The sequence below is a fragment of the Rhinatrema bivittatum genome, chromosome 8 (genome assembly GCF_901001135.1).
Source record: "Rhinatrema bivittatum chromosome 8, aRhiBiv1.1, whole genome shotgun sequence".
Classification (NCBI taxonomy): domain Eukaryota; kingdom Metazoa; phylum Chordata; class Amphibia; order Gymnophiona; family Rhinatrematidae; genus Rhinatrema; species Rhinatrema bivittatum.
The window spans coordinates 207,352,747-207,378,113 of record NC_042622.1 but is presented as its reverse complement, the minus strand read 5'-3'; the positions used below and the strand labels follow the sequence as shown (position 1 = coordinate 207,378,113).

Here is a 25,367-nt window from a genome sequence, read left to right as displayed (position 1 = left end):
GGCTTCGCCCACCAGTGACTAAACTTCCAATTCCATGGGATTTAAATGTAGTGCTGGAACAGCTAATGCTTCCACCTTTCGAACCATTAGACTCTAGTCACATCAAATATATGACATGGAAAACAGTTTTTCTCATTGCCATTACTTCTGCAAGGAGAGTCAGTGAACTACAAGCCTTGGTTCACTACTCCCCTTATCTTGAATTCTACCATGACAAGGTGACACTTCGTCCTCACCCTTCCTTTCTGCCTAAGATGGTAACATTTTTCATCTTAATCAAACTATAACTGTTCCTATTTTTATGCCAAAACCACATAATAACGAACGTGAAAAACCTTTATACTCGGACTGTAAGAGAGCGTTGGCTTACTATAAGAACAGGACTCAGTCAACTTCAAGGCCTTTCTCAACTATTCCTTTCCTTTAACCCGAATGATCCTGGACAACCAGTCTCAAAAAGGACTATAGCCAGTTGGTTATCACAATGCATACTTTTTTTGCTACAATAAATGTTCTATTAAACTAAGCACAAAGCCTCAGGCTCATCAAAATCCGCGCCACCCGCAGCATCTGTTGCCTACTTGAACAAAAGTTCCCTTAATTGATATATGTAAAGCGGCAACATGGTCGTCCATTCATACCTTCACATCGCATTATTGCCTACAACAGCAAACGACCTCTGATGCAGCAGTAGATACAGCAGTCTTATCACTAAAAAGAACATGAGACTGTCTACCACTTCAGGGGTTGATGTCCAAACATACAAACAATAACTATACAAGGACACAACCCGGGAGCTTGGGACTCCCAGACAGCATGGCTAATTCAGCCCTGCTATCGACGGGAAAAAGCAAGTTTGCTTACCGTAAACTGTGTTTCCGTAGATAGCAGGATGAATTAGCCATGCATGCCCTCCGTCCTCCCTAGACAGTCACACAGAGACAGACATACCTTTTGGACTTACCTCTCCCTTGGCTACAAAGAAACTGAAGAGGTGAGAGAACCGCGCGGGAAGATGACCGCACAGAGTTGAAAACTCTGTGCTCAGCTAAGAGAAACTTCCGCCTACCCGGGATCGCAGTGCTTCCCAGACAGCATGGCTAATTCATCCTGCTATCTATGGAAACACAGTTTACGGTAAGCAAACTTGCTTATTTCTGCTGACGCTTGGGAAGTGCACAGAAAAGCAGTAAAAACTGCTTTTCTCTGCACCCTCCGACTTAATATCATGGCGATATTAAGTCGGAGGCCCCCCAAAGTTAAAAAGTTAAAAAATTAAAAAAAAAAAAATTTGAAAACCGGGTTGAAAACCTGATGCTCAATTTTGCCGGCGTCCGGTTTCCGAGCCCATGGCTGTCAGCGGGCTCGAACAGACGCCGGCAAAATTGAGCGTCTGCTGTCAAACCCGCTGACAGCCGCCTCTCCTGTCTAAAAAGAGGCGCTAGGGACGCGCTAGTGTCCCTAGTGCCTCTTTTTGCCGCGGGCCCTAATTTAAATAAATTTAGTGAATCGCGCGCACAGGAGAGTGGCCTGTGCGTGCGCCGGGAGAGCAGGCGCTCTTCCGCGACTTTTACTGTATCGGCCCATTTGAAATGTATCTGGCTATCATAGTTTGTCAAATAAGTAGCTCTTTATAAGACTTATCCGGTTAACTTGAATATCTGTTCACATGTAGTTTTTGCAAACACACGAATGTCGTGGGGAAGAATTGTGTATTTTATAACCTACGCATACATAAGAATGGGGTAGATCATAAAAAGTTGCATAAAAGAAAATTTTGGCACATGTCTCCTTTCAAAAATTAGAAGGAATGATTGGCGGCGCAAACTAGTCTCACGCCATCAATGGTAACCAGGGACGAGTTGCGTGGCAGCGGACGTGAGAAGGGGGGGGGGGAGGGGAGAGGTGGCAGGACCTTCAAGATGCGGCAAAGAACTCGGCAGTTGGATTTACGGGCTTGCGAGCAGGGTGCGCGGGGTTTGGCTTCCCTCCCTCCCGCCCTATATATTATTGTTTTTGTGATGGTTAATTGGAGTGCAGTTTGTCGCAGTGGAGGCAGTAATCCCGAGCCCAAGTTATGTTTGTAATGTATTGTTAATTGATATCGGGGGAGGAAGAGTCCCGTGTAGTTGGGGGGGCTGCTACACGGGATGGCCGGTGAGCCAGGGGCTAAGCTCAAGGCCGAAGCTTACTCTCACTGGGACGAGGTGGGGTAAGCGAAGGGGGGGGGGGGTTCCTATTCCTTATGCCTTACCATTGGGACATGGTGTTTGAGGCGGATTAGGAGGCAGATAAGGAAAAAGGGGGGGAGGGGTGTTATGTTAATTCTAAGGGCTCAGGTTTATAATAATAAACTGCAGCCTTTTATAATGCCATTCGTGTCTGTGTTTATTGGTGTGGGAAGGGAGCCAAGAGATGATCTCATATCCCTGAGTTAACATTGGACAAGGTCCATAATGTTAGGGCTATGGTGGCATTGGTCACCTAACCCAAGTTTTATTTATATTGAACAGATTTCTAAGGGCTACAACATGGAGTTCACACATTCACATCACATTATTATCTAGAGACAGCTTCCTGGCAAGGTATTAGGTCTGGACTATTCGTTCTCTTCTGCCTCTTTAAAAAGTAAGCTTAACTGTTCCTCCTGAGAGCCATTTTATAATTGTGGGTTCTTTTCAATAAAGAAATAAAAATAAATTATAAAATAGAAAAAACATTTTCACAACAAAATTGTTTCCTGGCTCATTGGTGGTAGTTATGTTAAAGACAAATCTTAGCTAGGGAGTCCCATTTATGTGACAATGGTGAATTGCTTGTTTTCAGAGAAAATAGTTGCTTACTTGTAATATTTAATCCATGAGACAGCAATTAATAAATTATGCAAAATCTTCCTCCAACAACCCTTAGAAATGGTGCTGGTCACCCTGAAACCGCTATAGTAAAGTCAAAATGACACGAGTTTCAAGGCTGCCTGGCACAAGCTTCCCCGCTTGTGGCCACGTTTGTATGGCCATACAAAAAAAGAGGCAGACAGGCACCATTTTGGATGTCACTAGGGTGCTGGTCTCGCAGCTGTACCGTATAATTTGTAAGGGACATTGGAGGGGCAGGAGGTGAGTAAACATCTTCGCTCCTTTTACTAACCCAGGATTCCCACGGAAGGGTAAGTGGGAACAGCCACAGCAACTTCTTCAGGGAAGGGGCAGGGGAGACCCATTTTGTTTTTGGTGCACCACCAAACTTCACTCACCCTATGCCCCTGCTGACAGCTGCGGGGAATGTACAATAGAGATAATTAATATTTAAGTGTGGTGTCCTGATTATGTGTATGACAGGATTGTTCTTGATGTGGATAGGGAGAAGGGAAAATTGCCAATTGTGATCAAGTTGTTTATCAAAATCTGGAGGGGGTATATGGGTCCGTAACCCTGGATCTTTTAGGTAACAAAAAATGCCTCTGAATCACAAATTAATAAATTGCTGGCTATTCAGCAGATCCACATATTAAATCAGGAAATAAATTTGAGTTAGTCCAGAAAACTAATTATTTGATCTACAGCTCAAAAAAGACTTATTTATAGTTTAAGACCAAGCACCACCACACTGAAAATTTTGGAAATTGCAAACCAGACATCTGTTTATGGTCATTAGTTCCCATTCTTACTCCCTGTACTTCCCTCACAGCACTTAGCCAAGGCTAAATGGCACCAGGATCAACAGACTAATTTCTTCAAAGTCTTAGTTGTTGCCCAGTCTGCCATTTGAGTGCTCCCACTGGAAAGGCTATTACCATAGAACGACACTAAAGCTTTGGAAAGGGCACTGGTCCATTATTCTTTCTGCTCCCCTCACCACGCTTCTCCCCCCTTGTGGCACCACAGCTAGAGTCAGATGTTGCAGGACCACTGAAAAGGGCTTTCAGATTTGAGCACTGCTAGGATCATAAGTAGGAACCTGTACCCCACTCTGCCTATCTTTAATTATTGTGCAGCACCATAGTCATGGCGCAAATGTCAATGTCCTTGAAAAAACTAGTATCTCTCTGTAGATTAAAAAAAAAAACAAAAAAAAGAACTCTGAAAGCATTGAAGTCTGCTAGAGAAAAACCCAAAAGTACATAGAGGGGCGGATTTTAAGAGCCCTGCTCGCGTAAATCCGCCCGGATTTACGCGAGCAGGGCCTTGCGCGCCGTGCGCCTATTTTACATAGGCCTGCCGGCGCGCGCAGAGCCCCGGGACCGCGTAAGTCCCGGGGTTGTTCGAGGGGGGGTGTGTCGGGGCGTGGCCGATCGGCGCCGCATTTCGGGGGCAGACCCGGGGGCGTGGTTTCGGCCCGGGGCGGTCCGGGGGCGTGGCCGCGCCCTCCGGAACCGCCCCCCCCCCGGTTGCGTCTCGGCACGCTAGCAGCCCGCTGGCGCGTGGGGATTTAACTTCTCCCTCCGGGAGGCGTAAATCCCCCGACAAGGTGGGGGGGGGGTTTTAGACAGGGCCAGGGGGGTGGGTTAGGTAGAGGAAGGGTGGGGAAGGTGAGGGGAGGGCGAAAGCGAATTCCCTCCGAGGCCGCTCTGATTTCGGAGCGGCCTCGGAGGGAACGGAGGTAGGCTGCGCGGCTCGGCGTGCGCCGGCTACACGAAATCGGCAGCCTTGCATGCGCCGATCCAGGATTTTAGTCAGATACGCGCGGCTACGCGCGTATCTACTAAATCCAGCGTACTTTTGTTTGCGCCTGATGCGCCTACAAAGTACGCGAAGGCGCCCTTTTTTAAAATCTACCCCAGAGCAAATAAGATCCAAACCTATCCTTAAATAAAATGCCACAGACATTAGGGTACCATGTAGCCCATGTATGTAGGGAGAGACTGTGCCAGTCCTGGTTTTGCTCTCATTGAATAGATGGGTTTTGTAGTTCTAGTTTCTGAAAAACTGGCCACAGAATCCAGGCATGTAGTAAGTGGAAGGCCAGACCTAGCTTACCTTCTCCCTACAGGTTTGAAGCTATATTTTATCCCTACTCAGACATAAACATGTTGAAATAATAAATAAATCAGGAACTCCAAAAATATGTGGTAGCGATAGTTGCCATCTTGCTCCCTTTACCCAACTTTTCTGGCCTTTTATTACCCTAGTCAGCTATTCTTATGTTGGTATTAATTCTATGGGCAAAATTTGGCCTATCAATAAGGGTGAGTTTACAGTAAGTCTACCAATTTTTCTATAGTATGGCACCACTCAGTTTTTCATCCACCAGAGAAAGATAAAATAACTGCCAACTGTAAATTGAGTAATTGTGTGCTTGTTGGAAGAGATACTTTATAAATATAATATTCTATTTTTGCCATACAATATAATACATATTACTAAACAATGCATAATTAGCTTGATTTTTGCCACTTCTGTAGTTACCATAACTATTTCACTGGATAATCATTCCAAGATTGTCCTCTTCCTCTCTTCCAGCTTTAGAATTCTTTATTAAACAGTACTAGGCAGTCCGCAAGTCTTAACATTAATGACCAAGGAACCCTTGAGCTGAGAGACAGGACTTTTTGATTTGGTATACACTGCATGTATGGAAACCTGATTTGACTTTTTGGGACATTCTGCATGTTTCCAGTTCTTAAGTTAACGAAGTGACCTGTGTAAAATAAGTATTAAGAGAATTTGTTTTAAAATCTATATACTTGAAATATTCTAAGATGGTTTAGATCTGAGGTGGCCAACTCCAGTTGAGCCACAAACAGAATATCCACAACGAATATGCATGAGATACATTTGCATGTACTGTATTTTATGCAAACATTTCTTATGTATGTTCATTATAGATATCCTGAAAACCTGGCCTGTTTGTGGCTCTTGAGTATTGGAGTTGTGCTTCCCCTGGTTTAGACAATAGTCAGTGTTACTATTCTTGTTAAGCATTTTGGAGGTATAAAGAGGATATAAGACTTAATTTCTTTTCTTTTTTCTTATTAGGCAAGAGTGAGGGACTTAGAAGAGAAATGTCGTAGTCAGACTGAACAATTTAGTTTTACTGTCACAAGAGCTCAAACGTTTTTGGCTGCAAACAGGAAAAGATCTTTTGACCTCTACTCTAGTGACTTCAGAACTGCCAACAGGTCCTTGCTGTTCCACACCAAGAGCAGCATAATGACCAGCGAGATAAAGGTATTTAATTTGAAGTACCATGAGTACAATTCTGTGATGTAATTATGAAGCTAGATATGGATGCTCTGATTATCTCTTTTGATCTAATATATCCTGCTCTATTTCCATAGATATGTTTTCTTCTTGGGACATAATCAGTGGGGAGACATTGACTTGAGTTTGGATGAGAGTGGATCCAGTTTTATATACCTTTCCCTAGAAATACAAAGGGTACAGTAACTCTGCTGTTTCAGGTGTGGGTGGCATGTCACATGGCTTCGTGTTGTGCACAATAGGAAAATTCTATTTAATACAAACGCTAATATATTTGGGTAATTCTGAAGCCTGTATTTAGCTCTGTAGACTTTTGTTGGAAGTACACTGGGGATATGGAAACACACTTAGTATTGTCTAGAAGAACACTAGCACCGCTATTATTACTGGGGATGTCATTAATAGTACAAGTTATAAGTGGTCTTGGAAAATCAGAACTGCACAATTGACCACTTGCACCTCATGTTGGGATTATTTCATAGCTGTACATATATGCTTGCATTACTATTCTAAACAGAAAAGTAAAATTGCAATTAGATTCAAGTGTACCAGTGTAGGGTGCTTTTAGATTATTCATCGCCTGGAGATTGAGGCATGAGGTATAATTTCAAAATGGTTTAAACTGTGAAAGCTGAAATAGTGACTAACAGCATGTCATATGATGGTATGGTGGATTACAACACACAAACTCAGTTCTTATATTGTACTTCAGTATAGGTGGTGCAAGTTTATAAATTTTAAATATCAGAGAAACAAATATATTACTTATCCTTTGCCTTTATTCACTAAATTAATTTTCCATGGATTTTCAAGGGCAGAGCTCTATAGCTCTGTTCAGTTTAATGGAACTGCCCATGTTCTGCTGCTTTCTGTATCTTTAGAGGCCAGTATTTTATATATTTATAAAATATTTCTAGATAGTCTTCCTGGTTTGAGAATCTTCTGAAGTGGTTTACAGTCCAACATACATAATCTACAAATCATAAAACCTATGCAAAAGAGGAGACTGGGAAGGAGAGAGCTGTGAGTGTCCTGAGAGAGTGTCTGTGGAGGAGACCGGAGGCCTGTTGGGGCCGGAGAAAGCCTGGAATGCTGACGAGGCGGGCCGAGGACACCTCCTCCCCCCCCCCCCCGAGTGACATCACCAGCGTGCGACGGAGGAGGCATAAATCGCCTCCTAAAGCCCCTTTCCCCCAGGAGACCGGGAAGGAGAGAGGTGTGAGTGTTCTGAGAAGGGTGTCTGTGGAGCAGACTTGGAGGCCTGTCGGGGCCGGAGAAAGCCTGGAATGCCGACGAGGCAGGCCGAGGACGACCCCCCCCTCCCCAGTGACATCACCAGCGTGCAACGTCGGAGGAGACATAAAAACCTTCTCCCTGTGGTGCGTAGCCGAAGTGCGCGTGGCTTTGGTTAACACCTTGGATTTGTTACATCAAAAAAGCTCCCCAACCTTCTCATCTCACTGGGGGGGAATTTGACGTGAGGCGATCCACTCAGCTAAGTACTTCTTATTTTCCTCTGATAGTTGTCCTGTGATATGCCTCACTCAGTCTGCAAACGTAGGGCAAGAGAGAGGCCTATGATAGAAAGTACAATAGCAAGTCTGGTGTTGGGCCCTATGGACACCCACATCAGAAGGGAAGTCGTAATACCGGGTGAAGTATCACTTGAAGGAGTGCAGGAAAGCACGGTACCCCCTTTGTGACTGGGAGATCTCATTGTCCCCGGATCAGAGCGCCCCCCCCCCGAGAACCCTGCAGTGATAAGATCGGAACCATTCAAAGACACTCCGCCTCTCGAAAAGAGTAGCAAACAGGGTGGTGGACTGGGAACAACTTTGGCACAATCTGCAGGAGTGACCAGTATGGTTAATTTTCAAGAGGGGAAGGTTATAGAGGATTCGTTGTTGTCACAAGAGAATATTATAGGTTGTGATGCTGCTGAAATATTACCTATTGTAAGACCACCGGTATTTTCTTTAGAGGTTATTTGGGAAACTTTAGTTGTTTAAATAAAAATGTTACATTGCAATTAAAGGAACATAGTCAGTCCCAAACGTCAAAATTTGTACGAACAAATATTTAATTCATTATATCGGCAACTCCATTGCTTAAAAGACGCAAAAGTTTATCACACACGGCGTCCCCCTACACGGACCCATGTTTTGCCAAACGCGGCTGCGTCGGGGGGGGAACAGTAATTTCTTTTGCGGTATTCAGAGCTTTAAATCTTAGCGTCTTGGCAGCATTTCATGCAAGGAGAATGCTCAAGTTGCCAGCTTTATCGGCAAAAGAAATGTGGGAATAAATTTGCTCTAGAATTTCTTAAAATTCCTCAGCAAGCACTTCCTCCTTTAACTCACATATATTATATTCCAGTTTTGGAAAATTCTGCCTGAGAAAGAACAAGAATATCAGTCTATAGCACCTTTAAATGTTACTGAAATTCTTGAATCCACAAATGTAGAGATGCCGAACCAGCCACTATAATTATCTCCTTTCCTACTTAAGTCAGATAAAGAGTGGCTCCAGAAATTGTTTTTTTAGAAATATAAAAGAGAAATTTTGTCAGTTGGATGTTAGAATGTTTCCTGATGTTCTAAGGACACTGTTATTGTTTGGGATAGTTGTGGGTGGATCCTTGGGCCAGTGGCAGATGACCACGCCCCCGGGGGAAGATCCCGAGAGGGACCACTGTCAGGTTCAGAGTTTGGAGACAGACACACACTAGTTCTTTTATTAAACAATATGTTGAACCACCAGAGGTGGCAGTAGCGAACTTTGAGAAATAAAAAAAAACAAAAACCTATGCAAACAAGCATGTAATACACAGTTCCAATAGCCACACTATACTTATTTATTTAAACTTTTTTATACTGCACAAATCAGCCAAGCAACTGAGGCAGTTTTCAAAACATACATCATAAAATACATAAAGTATATTAAATCATAACTCTCTAGACACAGCAAAAAAACCAAAACATTCCTAAACTATGTCCACCATTGTGTTTCACTGTCAGACCTCTTGACCTTTATGACTAATTAGACAAGACCCCCTCTCTACTTGGAAATAAATAAGCCTTTACCAGTTTGCAAAATTTGTGATAATTAAACTCTGCTGTAACTGAATTAGATAACTTATTCCAGAAATCCAGCACCATTACTGAAAATGCCCTCTTTTCAATCCACTTACTTTTAATTGAATTGGATAACTCCAGTTGATGGAAGATCAATATCAACACCATTTAACATATAGGGCATCCATTTCAGTCGAGAATGTGAAGGGTCAGAAGAAAAAAAACATGTTTTTCTTTTTCTCAACATTAAAATGTTTGTCTCTTGCTAATAACAGACTGTTCCACAGCGCTGGAAATGCAATAGAAAATATCCTGGATGGATTTCAGAGTGCTCCATAGCTGATGCACCATTGAGATATATAGCAAACCTCCCTGATGAGATCTAAGCTCCCTGCTTGGATGATACCATTCCAACCTATTCTTCTATTATATTGTACCTTAATGCAATTGTTTCTGTTTAGCTATACAACAGTAGTAAATGCAATGCTGAAATCCCTTGGATTGACCAGCCAATCCCATGACTCAAGAGTGCAAATGAGAATCTGACCTTTAGTCTTGCTGTGTGCAATCATTGTCTTTAATATCTATTTCAACTTTGTCCTCATACTTCTTTCACTGTTCTTTTCTATTATTCCTACATTTCAGCCAGGTCAAGCGGGATGGTGGTCCTCACATGTTGATGACATCATTGGATGGAGCCCTATCACGGAAAACGTTTCTTTCAAAGTTTCTAGAACTTTTGACTGGCACACTGAGCATGCCATAATCCCTGTAGCCACAGGGATTTATTTATTTATTTAAAAGTTTTTTATATACCGCACATGGGGTCACTTACGTGTCCGTCTAGGCGGTTTACAATTTACATACACAATAAAAACAATTTGAACATAAGACACAATAAAACAAAAATAGTTCTTTCTTTACAAGTATCAAGCAGATATGGGTAATTCAGAGTAAACATTTAAATAGTGGTACTGAGATTGTATGCTTCATTAAATAGAAAGGTTTTAACCATCTTTTTGAATTCATTTCGATTAGATGTCATTCGGATACTGTCTGGTATAGAGTTCCACATGGAAGGACCAAAAACTGAGAAAGCTCTGTTTCTTGTTAGGGCTAAGCTAGTAGATCTGACTGACGGAATTTCCAGTAAACATTTGTCTGTGGAACGGAGCTGTCTTGTTGGTTTATATATGTGTAGCATAGAGCAGAGCCATATAGAATTGGGGTTATAAAGTAGGTTGTGGATAGTGGTTAAGATTTTGGTATTTTATGCGGTGAGTAATGGGAAGCCAGTGTAAATGTTGGAGTACTGGGGAGATATGTTCTCTTTTAGGAAGGTTGAAAATCAGTCTAGCAGTAGCATTCTGGATAAGCTGAAGTGGGCGTAAAGATGATAGTGGGAGTCCAATGTATAGTGCATTACAATAATCCAGATTTGATAATATTAAAGCTTGTGCTACGGTTCAGAAGTCTGATGACAGCAGAAGTGGCTTTAGTTTTTTTAACATGTGTATCTTGAAAAATGATTTTTTGACTGTTTCTGATATGTGTTTTGATAGAGATAACTTAGAATCTACTGTTATGCCAAGGTTTCTAGCATGGTTAGTTATTGATATAGATTGTCCATCAAAAGTGAATGTTTTTGGAGGGCGTTGAGTGGAATCAGGAATAGTAGATAAGTAAATTAGTTCTGTTTTCGCTGCGTTCAGTTTGAGTCGATTGTGAGCTAACCAGGTTTTTATTGTTTCTAGATAAATTTGAAGTAGTGAAAGTGTTTTGGGCCATGTTTCAGTGAAAGGTAAGATAAATTGGATATCGTCTGCGTATAGTTTGAAATTTAAGTTTAAACCATCTAGAAGTCGACAAAGAGGTAAGAGATAGATATTAAAAAGTAGTGCAGTTTGCCTCGCGGTTAGGAGCTCTGTGAGATTTCTCATAAAAAGTTTCCTCACGGAATACTTGAAGTTTACTTCTCCAAAAACTTCCCTCACATAGATCTCTCATCGTGACATCTATTTTCGTTGCTCGGTGAGTGAATTCTCCCATCTTCGGTCGATTCCTGCCTCCCCTTTTTTTGGTGTCCACAGGCCATCGATGGTTTTTGGACCTCCCCTTTTTCTATCATGGCAACAGGTTTTAGAAAATGCCCAGAGTGTCCCCGTACGATATCGATTACCGACCCACATGATGTCTGTGTGCTGTGCCTCGGCTCATTACACGACTTTTCTCAATGCCCAAGTTGTGCCCTGATGACCCCAAAGGGTAGGGGGGGCTCGCCTTGAAAAGATGGAGTCCCTTTTTAAAATCAGGTTGACTCCATTGACGTCCACCCAGTCGTCACCGGCAGAAGCATCGAAGAAACTTGTCGTCAAACCTCGCCGGGAGCACTAGAGCAGCCGTGACCATCCGACGCCGACTCCATCCAAGGCATCCGCATAGTCTTCCTCTGTGCCGGAGAAAGACCAGACCGAGCACTGAGGGAAGCACCGACACCGGCACAGAGGCAAGTCTACTCCCGGTGCCGACACCGCATGGGCCTATATGGCTATTAAGCCGAGTGCAAAGAGGACACGGGTAGAGGAGCCTCCACCCCGCCCCACCTGAAAAATCAAGGTGATCCCCACCGATATCGGGGCCAGGTACTGAGCCCACACAAATTCCTGTGGAGGTGCCAGTAGCTTCTATCCTGCCTCCCCCTGTAGCTGCGATATCTACTCCAACTTTCAGGGAGGAACTGGACAGACTCATCTGCCAGGCAGCACTAGATGCTCTCAGAGACTTACAACCATCGATGCCGGCCCCCATACCGACACTGGAGCCATCGATGATTACACTGCTACTAAGCAGACTGGATACGCTCATTGGTGCCCTTCCAACACAACCTAAGCCACTGATGCCAAAGCAACCCGCAAAGTCTCTGAAACCCCCGATACCCATTCCGGGGTCCTCAGAAGATGAAGGCACGGACTCCAGTCCTCTCTCAACTTCTATTCCACCGATGCCGGATCAGATACCTGGTCTATCGTGGCTCTCGGGACCGAGATGCCCACGTTTCCCCTCGATGCCTTCGGTGCTGCCAAAATCAACATCGGTACCACTGCATCTTCCATTGAGACCATCGAAGGATCCATCGGTGCAAACACGTCCTACAGTACCAACCTTCTTCCCTCCTTCAGGATCTCGGCTAGAACCTTTTCTGACACATGGGAAGATGTTGACACAGACACATCCACGGAGGTCATCTTATCAGAACCATCTCCTCCGTAAGAAAGGAGAAAATCTCCCCCAGAAGAACTCTCCTTTGCAAATTTTGTAAAGGAAATGTCAGAGACAATCCCCTTTGACCTGATTACAGAGGAGGACACACGCCATAAAACATTGGAAGTTCTCCAATTTGTCGATGCTCCAAAAGAAGTTATGGCTATCTTTGTCCACGAGGTGCTCGTGGATCTCCAACATAGTCTCTGGGAGCATCCTTGTACTGTCCAACCGGTGAATAGAAGGACAGATGCAACTTATCTGGTCCAACATATTTCTGGATTCCAAAAGCCAAAACTACCCCATCAGCCGGTGGTAGTTGAATCCACACAGAATAAAGCCAGGTGTCTGCGCCCTTACTCTTCAATACCTCCTGGCAAAGACCAAAATTTCTATGATATTTTGGGTCGCAAGATGTTTCAGGGCTCTATGCTAGTGTCACGCATAGCTGCATATCAACTTTACATGACACAATATCACAGGAATATCTGGAAGCAGGTTCAGGGAATAGCTGACTCTCTCCCCCAGCAACAAGATAGTCTCAACGCCATACTACAGAAAGGCCTGGAGGCTGGGAAACATGAGGTTCGGGCTGCTTACGACTCCTTTGAAACTTCTTGCTTGTCAGCAACAGGAATCTGTGCCAAGAGGTGGGCCTGGTTAAAAGCTTCTGACTTGAGACCCTGAAGTCCAAGTCAAACTCGCGGATTTGCCATGTACCGGTGGCAGCCTATTCGGCGACAAGATACAGGACATAGTAGCTCAATTAAAAGACCATAACAAGACCCTGTGTCAATTGTCCACGATTACTACCGAGGGCCCCTCCTCTGCAAGAAGACACACGAGAAGGGACCCTAGAAAACCATTTTATCACCCACGCAGATAATACCCACCTACATCTTGCGTGAGGACATCCTTGACAGCCCAAGTCATCCAGACCTCAGCCACCACCGCAATCAGGCCAAGCCTCTGGATTTTGAGACCTATCCAGAGAACAGCAGCCGCTCCACAAATCCAGATCCAGATTTGCCAGCATGAGGTCGAATTTACCACTTCATAATCAACTGGCTCAACATTACCATAGACCAATGGGTTATATAGCCATCATAACTCAGGGATATTATCTAAACTTCCTCATGGTACCCCCAGATTCACCACCTAATACGTTGTAGATGCAAAAAGATCACACAAGTCTTCTAGAGTCAGCACTGTCCACCCTTCTGAGTGCCAGGGCTGTGGAACCCTGTTCCCCTGGCACAGCAGGGCAGAGGGTTCTACTCCCGCTATTTTCTCATTCCAAAGAAATCAGGTGGCCTTCACCCCATCTTAGATCTCTGCAATCTCAACAATTTTCTACGAAAAGAAAAATTCAGGATGGTGTCCTTGGGCACCATGGTTCCCCTTCTGCAAAAAGGAGATTGACTCTGTTCTCTGGATCTTCAAGACGCTTACACTCACATTCCAATATTCCCACATCACCACAAGTACCTGCGTTTCCTATTGGGACATCAACACTTTCAGTATCGCGTCCTGCCTTTCGGGCTTGCCTCGGCACCCTGTGAATTTACAAAGTGCCTAGCAGTGGCTGCGGCCCATCTATGCAAGAAAAGCATACACGTCTTTCCTTACCTGGACAACTGGCTCATCAAGAGCCAATCCGAGCAAGGAGCTCTCGATGCCTCAAGCTTACTATCAATCGCCACACTCTTTGGGATTTCTCATCAACTACCAAAAATCCCACCTTACTCCATCTCTCCTCCTTACTTTCATCGGAGCAGATTTGGACACAACAGTCGCAAAGGCCTTCCTGCCCCCCCCCCCCGACCGCGCAGTAACACTCTTCAAGCTAGCTTTGTCTCTGCGCACAAAAGTAACAGCCTCAGCCCATGAATTCCTAATGTTGCTGGGCCACATGGCTTCCACGGTCCATGTCACTCCTAATGGCCAGGCTGGCCATGAGAATCACTCAATGGACTTTGAAATCTGTAAAGGTAAGTCATGCAATACTAAACGCTCAAATGCTGCAATTAGTGGGATCCGGTGGTGACCAGTGGGATTTGTGAACAACTAATGAACGGTTCTGAGTAGATGGACAGCCTGCAAAGAAAATTTTCAATTTCAACAGTCTGAAGATATGTTGCAAAAAAGAATGAATGGATAAAAAATCAATACCTGCTGATGGTATGAAGGAGAGTCCAAGATGAAGTTCTTCAGGTGATGATAAATTGAAGACTAGAGAGTCCTCCCCAGGACTCATTGCCACAGATCAGTGTATTGCTGTCCCTGGGACAGAGTTACATGAAGGGTACATGGCAGATTTGATAAGCACTGCATCACCTGATGCAACATTTACCACCACAACATTTACCACCACGAGGGAGATGGCGCTTCTCGAGTCTTTTTCTGCAAGAAATAATTCCTGACATAATTTGTCTTCCCCCTTGAAGTTTCATATCATGAACCACTGAGTTCCATGTCCTCCTGGAGTACTCAATTGCATAGCTCGTGCCTGACACTTTCTTCCTTGATGGGAGGGGTTTCTGTTGGGTTTATAGCTCAACTAGGCTCATGACTAGCTCACTGTTCAGTGATTATAGCTCTTAGTGATGCCAGCTCTGTAATTCCAGCTCAGCTAAATCCATGACCAGTTATTCACTTTTACTTAGACTGGATGAACTTCCATTTCTTCCATTCTGAGCCACAAGGCCAAGACCCAGGCTGGATTATGGAGAGAGTTAAAACACTCTCATCCTGGCTTGTCTAGTGGTGATGCATTCCTATAAGTTCCTGCCCAAGATGGTGTCTTGACCAGTCAATCATCCTGCCAACATTTTTTCTCAGACCATAGAGGCAAACAAGCCCTGCACATTCTAGATCTCTAGAGAGTACTTGCTTCTATTTGGTGTGAACTAGAGCCCATTGAAGATCCATCCAACTTTTTTCTTTTGATACCAGTAAGTCTGGGATCTCTGTAACCATACTCCTAATTGGATAGCAGGTTTAATTTCCTTTTGTTAATCCCAGGCAGATGCAACTCTAGATAGGCATGTCCAGGCTCATAATGTTCGAACTGTGACTGCGTCTGTGGCCCATCTTGGATCAGCTTCCTTTGAGATTTGTTAAGCTGTGATGTAGACCTCCATCCACACATTCACATCTCACTATTGTTTGGATAGTGAATCACAACATGATGGTAGGTTTGGCCAATCTGTTCTCTAAGGTCTATTCCCCCAGGGCCCATTTTTATTATTTTTCGTGTCTTCTAAAAAAAAAATATATATATATATATATATATATATATATATATATATATATAACATAAACTCAAACTCAGCGGCCATTTTTATTACTGGCAGACAGGCCGGTTATGAAAACCGAGGCTGAGTTTACCGGCGTCGGACTTCATATCTCGTCGGTCTGCTGAGTTATTTTATTTTATTTTTTTTACTTTAAAAAAGTACAGAAAAGCAGTTTTTTCTGCATTTCTGTACTTCTTTTCAATGCGCTCAGCTATTAACGCACATTTATCTTTTTACATTCGGAGTGAATTAGTAATAGGCTCATTCACATACATTTGCTTATGATGAGCGCTATCTCATTCACTCCGCGTCGGACGCTCCTTAAATAGGCGCTAATCCCCCTATTGCATTAGGGGGTGGATTAGCGCCAACTGTGGGTTAAACAGTCGCTCGGCAGTGAGCACCCTGTATTGCATCGGCCCCATTGTTCCCAAAATGTGCAAAAAACCCCCCCATATTCAATATATTAATCTTTAAAGGTTGAAAAGCCAGTTCGTAGCCTTTTGGCAAACCTATATATTGCAGTTGTGCCAGAGCAGATTAAAAACATTTTAAGCAGTTCTGGCACAACTGCAAGGACAGCAGGATAATTGGTATTATATACCCTCTCACCTCCTCTTCCAGAATTGGCTTCATACCAAGTTTATTCTTAAGACTGAGGAGACCCATGCAGCAGTGTTTGTCGAGGAAGCTCCATGCATGCCCTGTAAAGCCTTGTAGTCTTTTCCAGGCAGCTGTGGAAATGCTCTGCATTGGCACTATTGTATGTCACTCACTTGTGTGGCTGATTGTTCAGCTATTCATTGAGAACACCCATTACAGGTAAGCAACTTAGTTTTATTGTATCCCCCTTACACCCAATCCACTACCCCGAGTGTCCAAGCATTATATAAAGGAAAAAACTTCTGAGCAGTATACAAAAAAGGGCAAAAAAGAGAACTGATTTTACACACACATCCAAAGATCAGCAATACCATTGAAAAGTCTGACATCTGTTGTGGTGGGGGAGACTTGTCAGTATTTTTTTACAGCTAAATTTAGTCATTTCTCACAGGACAAGCAGGATGGTAGTCTTCACATATGGGTGACATCACAGGATGGAGCCCAATCACGGAACATTTTTGTCAAAGTTTCTAGAACTTTGACTGGCACCTACTGGGCATGCCCAGCATGGCACTAAACCCTGCAGCCAGCAGGGGGTCCCCCTTCAGTCTTCTTTTTTCCACGTAGCAGTAACCACGCAGGTTAAGGAGCTCCACAGAGTCCTGACAGGAATTTTCCTCACGGAATTACTAAAAACTTTCATACCCCACAGGGGTCCCTCTTTCGAATTTTTGACTCTGCGGTACTCCGGTAAGTTTTTTACCCATTTTCGGTCGATTCCCGTCGAGTTTGGTCCTTGCGGCCTACTGGCCGTCGACCGTATCGTGGCACAATTTTTTCAAAGGCCATGGCGTCGGGGGTTCTGTCGGTGCCCGGACTGTACTCACACCATGTCCATAACAGACCCTCATAAAGTCTGTGTAATGTGTCACGGGTGCGAGCATGATGTCCTGACTTGCACCAAATGTGCCTTAATGACACCAAAAGATCGCAAGGCCAGAATGGAGAAAATGGAACTTCTCTTCCGTTCTCAAACTCCGCCGCCTATTGCATTGACGTCATCTGAACCGGCACTGTCCACTTTGTGCCAGTATTGGCCACCGGCCGGTGACCGTCCAGAGTCTACTTCTCGGCCTTCGACTACCTCTACTCCCTCTCAGGACCGAGAGGATCGTAGAGAGAAGCATAGATACCGGAAGTCTCGGACCATCGAGAAAGGAAAATCGACCTTGCCATCGTCTGAGCCGCCATCAAAGGAACCCCATCCAGAAAAGGCATCGACCCTTTCTGTGTCCGGGTCACAGAGGCAACCCTCACCCTGATGGGCATCGGGAGCCCCAACACCACCTTTTAACGGTGGTCACTCCGGCTATGCCTCTGCCGCCTTCTTCCCTTCTGGAGCCGGGGCTGCTTGCTCCAGGTCTCCATGAAGAACTGGACCGGATGGTTCAGGAGGCCATCGATAAGGCGATGCACAGACTCCAAGGTCCCCCGGTGCCGAAATCGGTGCCGGTCGCGGAACCGACCATCGATCCCATTCCGGCAGCATTGGCACCGCTGCTCTCGAAGATGGAAGCGCTTATAGCCGCTTTTCCACAGACGGATCCTGGGTCACAGATGGCTCCGGTGCCTTCCCCGCTTACCTTCACTGGCTCCCGGTAAACTTCAGGATTCTTCATAAATCACTCACAATCATCCATAAAAATATCCACCATCAGACACCTCTTGATCTGCTTCCCCCTCTCAAATTGCACTCGACGGCCAGACCCTTAAGGGATGCCTACAAGGGATCCTTACATGTTCCTCCAATCAAAGTTGTGCACCACTCAAACATCAGAGACCGGTCATTCTCTACCGCAGGTCCCTCCATCTGGAACGCCATGCCTCCGGACCTCAGACTGGAAACCTGTCTACTAACTTTAAAAAAAAAACTAAAGACATGGCTGTTCTGCCAAGCCTGCCCCACAGCCTGACCTAGAATTGTTCCATCACTCACTTATGTAAACAAACAATCGCCACATCACACTTACCAACTATCAAGAGGTCGGCTTCTTGCCTCCCTCCCTTGTATATAGTATTTATCTTCGTTCACCCTTCATTTCCTACTCCCAGTTAAGGCATCCTTGTTATAATGTAACTTTTATGCTCCTTTAAATTGTCTCTTGTTGATTGGTTATTTATATTTACTGCTTAGTTCGATGTAAACCGAGTTGATTTGATTTGTATCAAGAAAGTCTGTATAAAAAGCCTTTAATAATAATAATAATAATAATAATAATAATAATACCTTCTCATCGGGAGGAGAAACACCGTTCCGCATTCCTCCATCGGGAGTCCTGCCGATGCCTCAACCACCATCAATGCCTATGCGCCCATTGGCGCCACCGATCCATCCATCAATGGCCTCGATGCCTTCAGAGCCTAGACCAGGACCTTCAGGAATACCATCTTCCCGTCCTTCTCAGGTTCCTAGAGGGGCAGGTGCTGATCCCTATGACACCTGGACTGACGATTCTTCCCAAGACACAGATGATTTACCATCTCCACCTTCTCCTACTGAAAGTATGAAGCGTTCTCCTCCAGAGGACTTGATTTTCATAAATTTTGTGAAGGAATTGTCTGAATTGGTTCCCTTTCAATTAGACTGAGCAAGATGATAGGCACCAAATGATGGAGCTGTTACAATTCCTGGATGCTCCCAAGGAAATAACCTCCATCCCTATTCACCAGGTTCTTTTGGATCTTCTCAAAAAGAATTGGGCACACCCTGGTTCTGTAGCCCCAGTCAACCAAAAGGCAGATACCACTTACTTGGTACAGTCAGCCCCAGGGTTCCAGAAACCTCAGCTGGTTCACCAATCTGTGGTGTTAGAATCTGCTCAAAAGAGGGCACGAAACTCAAAACCTCATTCTTCCTCTCTCCCCCCCCCCCCCCCCCCCCCCCCCCCCAGGTGAGGAGCAGAAATTCCTGGATGCCATTGGCCGGCATGTCTTCCAGGTTTCAATGCTCCTCTCTCTCTCGGATCGCCTCTTACCAGCTCTATATGACCCAATATAATAGGGTCTTATTCAAGCAGATACATGACTTTGCAGAGCCCCTGCCTCAGCAATTCCAGGAACAGCTTCAAACCCTGGTACACAAGGGTTTGAGGCAGGGAAGCATGAAATAAGATCCTCTTATGATATCTTTGACACTGCTTCCAGGGTATCTGCAGCTGCTATTTCTGCAAGAAGATGGGCCTGGCTTAAGTCTTCGAACTTGCGCCGTGAAGTACAAGACAGATTGTCTGATCTGCCCTGCATAGGAGACAATCTGTTTGGCGAACAGATTCAACGGACGTTGGCGGAACTCAAGGATCATCATGAGACCCTTCGCCAACTCTGATGTTTTCTTCCAAACAGCCATTCAGGAAGATACTAAAAAGTCATTCTTCCGTCCAAAGAAGTCTTATCCACCACCGTGTAAAACTCGTTCCACGAGACCTTTCCAAAAGGCCCAGTCTCGTCAACCTCAGAAACAAAAGCCGCAAGCAGCTCCTCAGCCGGGCCCTGCTTCCGGCTTTTGACTCCTGCATAGAGAGCAGCAGCCAGCTTCCACTGCCTCAGATACCAGTGGGAGGTCGATTGTGCCATTTCCACAACAGGTGGCACACAATCACCTCAGACCAGTGGATCCTTGCCATAATCTCTCAGGGTTATCACCTGAACTTTCTCTCCATCCCATCGGACTCCCCACCTCTGCTGACGTGGGGAACATCCGACCCCTCACCACTCCAGACCCTCAAATAATTCTCACCACCGATGTTTCCAACCTCGGCTGAGGAAGCTCATGTCGCCAATTTGCAGACACAAGGAGCTTGGTCTCCAGAGGAAGCCAAACACCAAATTAATTTCCTGGAGCTGCGAGCAATCGGATATGCTCTCAAGGTATTTCAGGATCACCTTTCCAACCAGGTCATCCTGATTCAGACGGACAACCAGGTGGCCATGTGGTACATCAACAAACAGAGAGGGACAGGCTCCTACCTACTGTGTCAGGAAGCTGCACAGATATGGGTGGAAGCTCTCTCGCATTTGATGTACCTCAGGGCCACCTACTTGCCGGGAGTGGTCAATGTGTTGGTAGACAAGCTGAATTGCACCTTTCAACCGCACGAGTGGTCCTTCGACCCCACAGTGGCGGACTCAATATTCCAATGTTGGGGTTATCCTTACATAGACCTCTTTGCGTCACTTCAAAACCGCAAAGTAGAGAACATTTGCTCTCTCATTTGCAGCCAACACTCTCAGCCAAAAGATGCGTTCTCCCTCTCATGGGCAACTGGTCTCCTATATGCATTCCCTCCACTTCCACTTCTCTGGAATACTCTTGTGAAGTTACATCAGGACAAGGGAAGCATGATCCTGATAGCACCTCACTGGTCTCGCCAAGTGTGGTTTCCAATAGTTCAGGATCTCTCCATTCGCAGACACATTCCCTTGGGAAAGAACCCGCTTCTCATCTCAGAACGACGGGTGCCTATGCCACCCCAGTCTTCAGGCCTTGTCCCTGACATGATGGATGTTGAGAGGTTAATTCTTCAGCCACTTAACCTATCTGAAGCCAGTTTCCCATATCCTGATTGCTTCACGGAAGCCTTCCACAAGAAAATCTTATCTTTACAAATGGAACAGTTTTAAATCATGGTGTTCTTCTTAATCCCTTGATCCCTCTACCTGTTCCACCACGAAGTTTCTAGACTATCTCTGGCACTTGTCAGACTCAGGTCTAAAAACTTCCTCCATCAGAATGCATGTCAGTGCGGTGGCCGCCTTCCATAAAGATATTGGGGACATTCCTATTTCAGTACAACCCCTCGTAACATGTTTTCTGAAGGGCTTGCTTCGCCTCAAGCCTCCACTGCGCCTTCCGGCCCCTTCTTGGGACCTCAATCTGGTTTTGGTCCGGCTCAAGAAACCACCATTCGAGCCTCTCCAATCTTGTGATCGTCACTATCTCACATGGAAAGTGATTTTTCTTTTGGCAATCACATCCGCACGCAGAGTTAGTGAGCTACAGGCCCTAGTTACCTATCCATCTTACACTAAACTTCTGCAGGACCGGGCAGTACTCCGCACTCTCACCCTAAGTTCTTGCCTAAGGTAGTATCGGAGTTTCATCTTAATCAATCCATTATACTACCTACCTTCTTTCTTAGGCCCCACTCCAATCCAGGAGAACAGGCTCTGCATACCCTTGATTCTAAACGTGCTCTAGCATTCTATCTAGACCGAACAGCTGCCCACAGGAAAAGCACTCAATTGTTTGTCTCTTTCCATTCCATCAAATTGGGGCAGCCTGTGGGTAAGCAGACTCTCTCCTCCTGGTTAGCAGACTGCATCTCTTTTTGCTAACTGCAAGCAGGCATTCCGCTTCAAGACCGTGTTAAAGCACATTCTGTCAGGGCCTTGGCGACTTCAGTAGCACACCTACGCTCGGTGCTGCTTCCTGACATTTGCAGGGCTGCTACCTGGAGTTCTCTCCATACCTTTACAGCCCATTATTGCTTAGACCAGGCCGGAAGACAAGATTCCATCTTCGGCCAATCTGTCTTGCGCAACCTTTTTACAACTTGACGTACCAACACCCTTCCGCCTGCTTGTTAGGGTTCAGGATGCCCTCTACCAAATTCCACCCCAGTCCTTGTGCCTATTGCACATCTTGGGTACATTTGATGCATTTCTTGGACATCCTCAGCTCAGTACTCACTCATATGTGAGGACTACCATCCTGTTTTTCCTGTGAGAAAGCAAATGTTGCTTACCTGTAACAAGTGTTCTCACAGGACAGCAGGATGTTAGACCTCACGAAACCCACCCCGCCACCCCGCGGTGTTGGGTTCGTTTTCTTATTTTATTTTCGGCACTGACTGTAGCTTTAAACAAGACTGAAGGGGGACCCCTGCTGGCTGCAGGTTTAGTGCCATGCTGGGCATGCCCAGTAGGTGCCCGTCAAAGTTATGTGATTGGGCTCCTTCCTGTGATGTCACCCATATGTGAGGACTAACATCCTGCTGTCCTGAGAGAAAACCTTTACAAGTAAGCAACATTTGCTTTGTGTGCCATATACTGTATGTGGACTTTTTTTTTTGAGCAACCATTCAATAAACTTCCACAAAGCATTAAACTTCCAAGAAAAAATGATTCTTTTCCCCTAAAGAAAATAAATTAATTGTTCTAGAACTATATTGGAGTGATGCACTAGATAGACCACTACTGGATAATTAGATTTTCCTAGCATGTAGCAGATGGACTCAAAACAAGTGAGTATAGTGTGCTCGTGCTAGCAGTTGGAGACGGATCTGACGTCAGCACGGGTACATATACCCCCGCAGGAAGTGCAGCAAATCAGTAATTTCCGTCTCCAAAGCAGTTTGGAGCTACCTTACGCTCGCTGAGCGTTTTTCCAAATTATAACGACTAAATTCTTAAAAGAAATCCTACCTGAAGATGAGCCCCGTACTCCTGCGGTGATACCCTCGGGTCCCTCCCCCAGTTGAGTTTCCCGAGGTGATTTCCGTGGTCCCTCGGAGGTGAGTGCCTCGGTCCGGTGGCCGGATCGCGGCAGGGACCTAGCCCCCGAGTGAGAAGGGCTCGGGCGCGCCTTAGAGGCAGCCTCGGTCCCGGTGAGGTCTTGGCGCCCGAGCGAGACGACGTTCGGGCGTGGCTTAGAGGCGGCGGGTGCACTTCCTCGAGCGCGGCGGTGACGGTAATCACCCTCTCCCCCCGCAGCCGGAGACTGCCCGGGTCGCAGCCGGGAAGCAATGAAGACAAGGTAAGGCGTACATCTTTACTTACTGGTCTCCGAAGAGCGAGGATTAGCAGGGTCTGCCTACGTGGCAGCCCGCCAAGGAGGTCGCCATTTTGCCTGCTCGCCAGCCCTGGTTCGCCGCCTCGATCTAAGCGGGACGACGGGCGCGTATGTTAGGCGCCCGAAACGATTTGGGCGCCCATTGCTGGTGATACGCGCACGCTGAAAGGCGCACGTTGATAGCATAGGTGCACGCTGATACGCGCACGCTGATACGCGCATATTGATACGTGCACGTTGTTAGGCGCACATTGATACGCGCACGCTCATAGACGCACGCTCATAGGCGCTCATTGATAGGAGCTCAGACGCGATGGAGCGTAAGAGAGCCCATGCGGCCGCAGAGCCGGCACCTCCAGACTCAGGCATAAGAGCTCCAGGCCTCTGCTCAGCATGCTACCTCAGAGCCACACAGAGCGAGGAAACAGACTCCCTATGTGCCCAATGTGAAGAGGCCCTGGGAGTTCCAGGCCAGGGCCGGTCTCAGCCCAGTTTGACGGCCAGTTCCTCAGGGAACACCCCGAACCTAGCAGGCCGCAGTGAGCAGCCAGGGAACCCTACAGACCCTGATGCCCCTACGGCTAGAACCTGCTTCCCTCTCCTGGGTGGAATTATTCAAGGGGATTCATGCCTTCGTCAAGATGCAGTCTAATCCCCGACTGGACCCATACATACCGGATGACCCTGCCCCAGGACCCTCAAGATCTACACATGGCCACCCGCCACCCGGAAGCCCCACTTATGGGGACTCGGATTATTCTGAGGAAGATGGTGAGCCCCCCGAGGAGGGAGAACTCCCCTCGGGGATAGAACCATATTGAACCATGAGACGCTTCTTTCCTAAGGAGGATCTTCCAGACCTGGTCTCTCAATGCCTGACGGAGCTGGCTATACCGGGCCAGGGCACCCCAGGGGAACCCAGAATGAACCCCCTGCTAGAGGGCCTGCGTCCAACGGCTCACCATTTTCCCCTCCTACAAGCAGCACAGCAGTTAATCGATCTGGAGTGGAATGCGCCAGACGCTTCCTTCAAAGGGGGTTGGGCTTTGTCTAGCATGTACCCCCTAGACCCGGCAACCAAGGAGCTGCTGGCGTGCCCGATGGTAGACTCCATAGTTAGCGCAATTGTAAAGCGCACCACCATTCCGGTGGAGGGAGGGGTGGCCCTCAAGGATGCACATGACCGGCGCATGGACGCCATTCTGAAACAAGCCTTTGAGGTGGCAGCCATGTCCCTACAAATTGCGACCTGCTGCACCGTGGTGACGCGCTCCTGCTTATCACAAGCCAGGAACAACACCCCGGGAGAAGAAATGGAATCAGCCCTCTTGTTCCTCACTGATGCTGCCTCCGACCTAGTTCGTACAGCAGCCAAAGGAGTATCATCCTCAGTGGCAGCCAGAAGACACCTCTGGCTACGTAATTGGTCGGCCGACTCCTCCTCCAAGACTCGCCTCACGAGAATGCCCTTTAAGGGATCCCTCTTGTTTGGCAGCGACCTCGAGAAATTGGCTACTAAATGGGGCGCCTCTCCATTACCCCGTCTACCGGAAGACAGGTCCTGGAGGGCCCAGCACCCTTTTCCTAGATCATCCAGAGGTAGAAACTCTCAGCGCTTCAACCCTTACAGGGCTCGCTACCAAGCACCTCGTTCTCAGGCCAGGAACCAGTCCTTTCAGACTAAGCACAATAAGAGGAGAACCGGCTCGGGCTCTGGTCCCGGCCGCACCCCACACTGACAATCAGCCGACCCATCCGGGGGTAGCAGCCATAGGGGGCAGGCTAACCCTCTTCTACCGCAGGTAGGTCGAGATTACCTCGGACCAGTGGGTCCCTCGCCATCATCCGAGAAGGGTATTACCTGGACTTTCTTCAGCTCCCGCCGGACAAGTTTGTGGAATCTCCTTGTTCACCCCTCAAGAGGGCGGCACTAGAAGTTACCTTGCGGAGGCTCCTATCCCTAAAAGCCATAATCCCAGTGCCTGCAGGAGAGGAAAATTCTGGGCATTATTCCATTTATTTCATAGTACCCAAGAAGGAGGGCACTTTCAGGCCCGTCCTGGACCTTGAGTCAGTCAAC

At 46.3% G+C, this 25,367-nt stretch overlaps 1 protein-coding gene across 1 annotated transcript in view; it reads left to right on the top strand.

Annotated features, from left to right (window-relative positions):
* TSPOAP1 (TSPO associated protein 1) overlaps positions 1-25,367 on the top strand; it is a 1,024,985-nt gene that overhangs the window by 480,134 nt on the left and 519,484 nt on the right. Inside the window, exons 13-14 of the mRNA XM_029613537.1 lie at positions 5,976-6,167; positions 23,908-24,058. Of these exons, the coding sequence (XP_029469397.1) occupies positions 5,976-6,167; positions 23,908-24,058 (343 nt within the window). The remainder of the gene's footprint in view (positions 1-5,975; positions 6,168-23,907; positions 24,059-25,367) is intronic.